Source organism: Clavelina lepadiformis, chromosome 5 (assembly GCF_947623445.1).
Source record: "Clavelina lepadiformis chromosome 5, kaClaLepa1.1, whole genome shotgun sequence".
Taxonomy (NCBI): Eukaryota; Metazoa; Chordata; class Ascidiacea; order Aplousobranchia; family Clavelinidae; genus Clavelina; species Clavelina lepadiformis.
This window is the reverse complement of record NC_135244.1, coordinates 18,916,301-18,924,530: the sequence shown is the minus strand read 5'-3', so window position 1 is coordinate 18,924,530 and position 8,230 is coordinate 18,916,301. Positions and strand designations below refer to the sequence as shown.

The following is an 8,230-nucleotide window of genomic DNA, read 5'->3' as shown; positions in this document are numbered from 1 at the left end:
TTTTGAATTTAATTCACATTTCTTATTAACGCGATGCCTGTCCAACCGGTGTCTGTTGGTAGTTACATTTCCTTTTAAGCTGTTTGTTGCTAGATTCTGTTTGCTACATGTATCTGATTGTGTAATTAAGAAAATGACATTGAAAGTTCAATCGTTGTTGGTTTAAGCTATCTACGTTTGCAACTACCATGGAAGAAAAAGAAAGAAACCAACGAAAAAGAGAACTTAATTGCCAAAAACCAATGGTGACTTTGGAGTTAAAAAAAGATCTCATGTCCAGTTCTATCGCTGGTTGCAGTAGTTTGCAACCGTCAGCAATAGAGCAGTCCCCCCTACGTGACATAAGTAGAAGAAAGAACGTGGCGTCATCATCCGTTCAAGACAGGCCATTAGCGATCGACTTTGAATCGGAGAGACTATTGTCCGACAACACTGTCGAAAGGGAAACTCTACAAGCGGACCATATGCATCGTAATGACACGAGGAAACTAAAAAAACCTAACCAGAAAAGTTTGAGTACACACAGAAATGTATCATCAGCGGAAAATTGCAAAATTGTTCAGAAGTTAACTGATGACACTTCCACATATTCATCTGGTCTATTGAGTTGGAAGAGCTCGGTCGCAGTTGCTTTTGAAAGTATTCGTGAAAGATTTAACGTGTTTCGTAAGTTAAAAAGTACCGAAAATGAGCAGAAAGGCAAAGACATAGGGAAAGCAGCAAGTTCGAATTCCTTAACGAGGTCAATGTCAGCAAACTCTAAATGCCAAGAAATTCAGCCAGAGAACACCGTTCATAGCAGCGACGACCAAGAGGTTACCGGCTACATGTTAACTAGCTTCGACAACTTCGAAGAACCTGCTGAACTAGAAAGTAATCTACATGTAAAGGGAAATAAACAAACGGCAACTGTGCTCGGAAATCAGTTGCGAGAATCAGTTGATGACATTTGCAGTAAAAACATCGTGGAGGCCTGCGCAGAAAATGATGACGTAATCGATACATCTCCAGGGATATCTTCAGCAACCAAACGTTGCCAAAAGCAAGCAAACAATTACGATAACGCCTTGCAGGCACCAAAAGATAAACCTGTCGGCGATGGGTCGTCGTTGTGTGGAATGTGCGTCAGGTCAGAAAGCGGCCTGAATATGGTATCAAATGATCGAATACAAATCGTATGCTTTGGTCCAGAAAATGAATATCAGTCGCTTGACACTGCACCTGCTGCTTCGGAAACTGATTCTAAAATTGTTCATAAACAGCCCATCAACTCTGCAGCTTGCGACATCTACACGTGCAAAAACTGTCCAGCATGCTTGGAAGGCAAAAGCAGCCATGTGATTGCCGCTCACTTGGACGTAAGTTCTGATTCTTCAGTCGCGTGCGTTGATCAGACGAGTGACATCAGCTCTAGAAGCGTATCCAATGATTTAGATGCAATCAATTCCATTAAAAATACAGAAAAAAGAAAAACCTTGTTAAGCGATAGCGAAACAAAACTCACTCACATTAGCAGCGCGGAAGACAGAGACAAGCCTTGTTCAGAAGAAAGCGAACCAGAAAAGGGTGATCGCGAAACCTACAGCGTCTACTTATGGAACCTTCGAAATTCGTTAGAGCAAAACACGATTGAGGTTAAACGTAACCGCTCAAGCTTAAGCGATTCGGAAGATTGTAGCCTTCAGTGTCGCAGGATTAGCATAGCTACGGATGAAATGACCGAGACCTCTCCCTTGAGTACGCCAAGTTCGGAAAGGCTGATTTCCCGCGACAAGTCAATAACAGATTCCGAAGACGAAAGCAAGTGTTTGTATTTGTAAAGTATAAGGGTAGGATTGTTCTTTTAATAATAATAACATCAAATTGGTAAGTAGATTAAGTATTTAAAACAACAGATCTGTGATAAAGAATGCGTTTGCAAAACTTTCGACTTTGCATGTTGTATAAGACAATTGGCTTTCAATAATAAATTCTTTACTTAGGTCGCCCTTTCTTTGTGACGCCATCTGGAAGAATATCTCCAAGGCATCCGAACTATTTTCGACGCAATAATTGTGGTTTTTCTTCATCAACAGAAGGGGTAAATGACAGGATCACTTGTTACGACTGTGACTCGAACACAATAAAGACAACTTTGTCTGACAAAGATTTTGATGTCAGCCAGCATCTTTTTAAACAGGTAGGTCTTACTATAAATCTGATGCCATGATTTTTCCGGCTTCTTTTGAAATGTTTTAAATCACTGGATCACTTTGCTGTTATAGCAAACAAATGCAGTTGTCGCCAAGGCGAATGTCGAAAACGTACCGAGACATCAAAGCAAAGGCGAGTGTGAGAGTCAAATGGCGGAGAAGTCCTTAAGTAAAAGACAGGATCAAAAAAAGTTGGGCCTTGTACTGACCGGGAACTGGTCTACTATCGACAGCAGCGAAGGAGATCCATTTGAAGACAATGAAAAAACTTTTCACCCCGCAGCACGTCAAAGAACTTCGCCCCAAGTCTTGTTAAAACAAATGTCACTTCCTCTTACCAATAAACGGGATGTTAATAGTAAGAATGCCAGCGCAGAAGATAATCTGTTGCCTTCGATAATTAGATTTATTGCTGACGAAGACATTCTCAGTTCCGTTGATGAACTGTCAGTAAAAAGTAAAGGAGAAAAAACGGTAACAAGAGCTTCTAATTGCTCGGCAACGAGTGACAAAACTCGTCATCACAAAAAAACGCTTTTTACCAGTGACAGCACATCGTCTGACGACGTGTTTTTGAGTGACTCAGTTAGCAACAACACGAAAATATTACGAGGAGGAAGGCTAACATCTAAGCAGTTGTCATCCCCTTTGGCGAAAGACCCGATTAACTCTGAAAAAAATAAACCGGGTTCAATCACTTTTAGTCAGACCTCTTCCAGAAGTTCTTCCTCAGGCACTACTAGCTGCAGAAATGGTGAGTTCTCTGACACCTTGAGCGCTCTCTCTCAACCTTTACAATTTATTGACATGAAAGTGGATGAACTTGGTTTGGCGATTGAGCTATGTTTTGGACTGGGCATGTATTCATTACTATACACAAAAGACGTTCTTCTATAAAGAAATTTTTTTCACTTTATCTTTGTATTCGTTTAGTTGCATTTCCTATGTCAAACAACGAAACCACCTTCGTGCCTCCAACCAATTGGAACTATCAGAAGTGTAAATACCAAACTAGACCGGGCTCTGTCAACTCTTCAGGAACTTCTTCTCCGTCTTCACCGACTAGAATTTCACCACTTGGCCGTGAATTAGGGCGTAGAACAAGTGGAGATCAAGGGTCCGATGACAGTCTTTGTTCCAGCCGGTCATCATCGAGTATGAGGAACATTACACGACTTTTTCGGCGCAGCAACAAACACAGCCAACAGAGAAGCGACTTGGCACCCACGTTTTGTGGCTATGCTATGAGCCGGGATAATTGGTAAGTCTGTTCCATCGAAGGAAATTATTTCGATGATTATGCGCAATGGTCATGTTTTGCTAAGAAAGATACGCGGCACTACCAAATTTCGTGCAAAATGTCAACGAACAAGTAGAGTATATAGGCACACAAATTTGTTTGACCTTAAAGTAACTTTCAGCTGTGGTTGTTTGTTTAAAATTAGATAAATAGGTACCTATACTGATAAATAGGTACCCCTACCATTTTTGTAACTACTAACTTTTCTTTGCTGGGTAGATTATTAGATTTGTGTCGACTTTTGGGCATGCGATTTTGCATGAGAGGCGGCATACTATGACTGATCTTGGCTTTGCTTTGCAGTGTCGACCCTGAAACTGACCGCATATTCAAAGAGTTCCTTTGCTACGAAACTGTCCCTTCGGACGGGACAGATAATGCTGTCCGGGAGCCACTTCCTCCACCGTCGCACATGCTTCCTCCTCGTCCAATCAGTCGCAGCTCTGCTACGCAGCTCAGGAGACAAGTGATGCGGAAGCAGTACAGTGATTCAATTGCGATGTATTACGGACAATGTCAACGCAGATGGAAATTTACCAAACAGGTGATTCTAAGCTTTTTTGCACAATGACACAATTACAAACTCGAAACGAAGGTCAACCATTGCTGACTTTTCATTTTCCAACCGTTACAAAAATTGAAGACATACATATACTAGTTTCATTTTCCATTAACATGCGTTTTTAAGATTTGTTCTTTACATTTAAAAGAAAAGTGATAGCGTCGGTTGCCCGGTAGGCCGAAGAACATTTCGACGTCAGGATAGAATAGAAGAGGAATTCGATCCGGAAGAAATCAACGAACGTCTCTCATCTACTTCTTCACGCCGCGACAGTGACAGACCTGATTATATCCCACCGACCGGTAAGGTATTTCTATCTTGAGCAACCAACTGTTCATCATTTGCTACTTCATGCCTACTAGTCCAGAATAACCCCCTTAACATAGCTTTATTGTCTTACTTTAGTGCATGAACTAAAAGAATGGAGACGCTCGAGCGAGGATCGTACTCCTATTCATCACAATGCAAAGACCGTTTCTTTAGAACGAAGTTTATCGACTGACTCCAAACCTAGCAAGGTTCAGTTTACCAGAAGAGTCACATTTAAGCATGGACAACTTAGCGAAGACGGGCAAAATACAACACCTTTATGATGAAATTTCAACTTTTATACCTGTTTCGCTTTAACTGGATTCTTAAAAAGGTCTGGAATCTGTGGAAAGTCAAGCACAAAATAGGCTACAAGACTAAACACTGTTCTGTATTTGTGTTAAAACATAATGATTTTATTGGTTTAGTCTACCTATGTAGCCTACGTATCGAACTAAGTTTACCTTTTGCAAAAAAATTCTAAAAGTTTTAGAAAAACTATCACCTGTAAATCATGAAAAGTGGTTCAAATCTTAAAATAACTCATTAAGTTTGGCCATCTGTTATCTGTTGGACGTTTAATACGCTAATGCACCCAACGAAAATACAAATAATGACACGTTTAGGCTATTAGGCTTATACCGCCTTTCAGTTCAGCCTTCCAGCAATCATACCGTTGATTTGAAATTTCAGTTTGAAAGTAACGCTTTGCTCTTTCAACAGTAATTTTCAACGTTTTAAACTTTTGGGATCAAATTTTCTCATAACGATTGCACCCGAGGAATTGCACCAACACGGGGGAGTTCACCCACAAGGGATTGCACACGTTCAGGCTTTTGGACTTTACCAAGCAAGTACTGTCAGGCTGCGAAATGCTGCTCACACTAACGTAATAAGAGGGGCGTTATTGAACCATGCTCCTACACAAACACCATTTTAAGGGCCAATGACGTTTTTACACTTTCATTGCTTTTCTTTCGTCGCATTTTGCTTTGTGCGGTTACTTATCTGTTATATATGGTCTAGGTCAGGGATGTCCAACCTTTTATTATAGTGGGCCGCATTGTCACTTGAAATAATTCAATGGGCCGCAGATCGTATTTCGTATTAAATTTCAAGAAAAATGGGTACATAAAGTACATACTTTTGGAGTGAAATTGACTAGCGGGCCGCACAAAAATCTCAGGCGGGCCGCAGGTTGGACATCCCTGGTCTAGGTCTAGGAACACATATTTAACTTAATAGCTGGGTTACACGGTATCAAAGTCGTTTTATACGGTGCTACAAAATCGATCTATGATTTTCAAAAATTCAAAATTGTACATCATAAATTGCCAGCTATTATAATACTTAAAAATATTAGAATACATTTCCGAATTTACGTTTCGACAATTTTGAACGGGGTGGTCAAACATGGAAATTAAAAAAATACCCATCAAGGTCTAGTTCGGTCCTTTGATGCTCGTTTTTGTCATTTATTTTAACAAGTGGATGAGCAGATAGCCAGATACTGCCCCTGTTCCCGTGCACTGAAAACCTTAGGTATGCCTTTGATTCCGTGTGGGTGTAATTACTAGGGCAACCAGTTTAGTTAGTATAATTTGGGGCACTGGAATTGTTTGCGGTACAAGAAAAGAGAAAAACGGAAAAATAATATTACAAAATGGTTACAAAATTACAAGTTTAATAGATTTTGACCTAAAAAGAAGACCTAAAGAAACAATTTGACCGTATTTTGACCTAACGTAATATTTTGACTTTATTTGACCTAATAACTTCTATAGCACACGTCGTACAAAGCTGAAATTTGTTTTGTGCTTGTTTGATAGCATTCTGAGCAGGTTAAAAAAGATTGACCATATTGACTTTTGGTTGCCCTAGTAATTACGTTGAATAGGTGCAATGCCGTGGTTGAAATCTTGTGGATGCAATCTCGTGTAAGTGCAATGCCGTGTCCAGTTACGTTTTCTTCTAGCCTATAGGCTAGGTTATGTGTAATGGCTTATAGAAAACCGAACCTTCATAACAAACTTAACGAGAATCGTATCAAAATTTTAGGCAAATCTGTAGCGTCCCTCCTGTTATTATTGCCTCAATGTAAAGTTTCGTTACCGGAAGCACTGATGCAGAGATGACAGTCTGGACTTAAACTTCACGTAGGTTATACGGCATATGTCCGCTATACCAATATGACTTTGATTGTAACTAACCTGCAGGCTGAGACATAGCCAAAAATTTTAATTGTTTGAGGTTTTTAACTATAGGCTATACTTTTCTCATGTGACCGATTACACATGTTATAACTTTTTTATGTTTGTTAGGTGCAATAATTCGATGGTTCTTTTATAGAATCCGCAAGCACGAAAAACGCGCTTACCGCAAACACGACGCTGATTACAGCTGTTACGTAGGCCTAATTGGTTACACAATAAAAGTGGCACTACATGCCACAAGGCTAAAACACTTTTTCTGTTCAGGCAGACTAATTCCAAATCCTAACTCCACAACAAAAAAAATTCAAAACTCCATTAGGACTAAAGCCTACAATCTTTCTCTTTGCCTGGTGTTTACGCTGTAAATGATAAGAGCAAATTCGATAAGGCAATATCTTAACTGAATTGGGGACGGGAAATCTGAACGTTGTAGGCTGGAGGACAGAGTTGTAAACTTATAATTTAGTATGTACTAAATAGGTTCGACTATAATTTACAAATTATTTTCCAGGCATATTTTCTATACTACGGTGGTAGCATATTTGAAGACTACTTGAAGAGTTTAATGATAAAATTGCTGGTTAACCAATAGTTCAAAAATAGTTTCAAATATTTATCTTTAGATTATGCTTTGTTTACAAATAAATTTTAAAGGGCTCTATGGAGTTCAAATGAAAGATTAACCAAATTTTAAGATTCCAAACTAGAAAATAATAAAACGAAAATTATAAACTGGAATTTTTGAAACAAGGAAAAAGTAACAAACCAGAAAATTTTAGGTAGGAAAACGAAGGAACAAAAAAAGCAGAGTGCTTGAAATTTCTTTGGCAATACCATTATTGGGTATTATATGTCGTTGAGTAGAGTGTGATAACGTAGACAAATGAACATGTGAAACAAATATATGACATGAGACAAATGTAGACAAAGCAACCCCCGTTCACAAATTTTCTAATTTTTGTCGTTGTATATTTAAAACAATTACAATTTGGTTGACTTTAATGAACTTGTAATGAAATGATTGTTTATCGTTCCTTAGCCTGTAAGGACGACCACTTCAATTACAAAGTTTGTCTGTAGAATTGTTGTCCTCGATGATAAATGAGTCTCAGGTCGTTGTTTCGCTTTTCTTAATCTTAGAATTAATTGTACACCATGACAACTGTATAAACTGATTATATTGTTTCTTGTTTAAACGATTACATTAAATAAGACATTGGGACAGCTACATAATAAAGTTGACCACTTTCTAGGGTTAACTTAGTAGACTGTGACGCAATGAATAGCTATAAATGAAAGAATAACTCACGTCACGATTTATAACGATACACAGGAAGTCATGCATAGGCGACACGTTGTGACGATTACGTCACGAATCACGAGTTGTTTTCCAAGATGTTTGAAATTTAATTTAGAATCCTATAATTCAGTTGTTTATCAGACTTGCGTTCTCCTTAATGACGTCAGATAATTTCCTCGATTGAACTAGTGTGCCACATATATATACTGTTGTAATGTTTACGATCTCCCCTTTTACCGTCTCACGTGTTACTGAGCGCAATGTAACATTCAGTAAGCTTTGCCCGAAGGTGAAAACCTTTGTGTTATAATAAATAAAAATGAGACTTTATAATTTAGCAATATATATAGACAA

General features: G+C 38.7%; 1 protein-coding gene across 1 annotated transcript; it reads left to right on the top strand.

Annotated features, from left to right (window-relative positions):
• Positions 1-5,002, top strand: LOC143461029 (uncharacterized). Its single transcript, XM_076958770.1, has 7 exons — positions 1-1,800; positions 1,983-2,179; positions 2,265-2,946; positions 3,126-3,453; positions 3,796-4,036; positions 4,203-4,356; positions 4,460-5,002. Exons 1-7 carry the CDS (start codon positions 189-191, stop codon positions 4,645-4,647), a joined length of 3,402 nt encoding a protein of 1,133 aa, XP_076814885.1. The 5' UTR covers positions 1-188; the 3' UTR covers positions 4,648-5,002.
• The last annotated feature ends 3,228 nt before the right edge of the window (positions 5,003-8,230 follow it).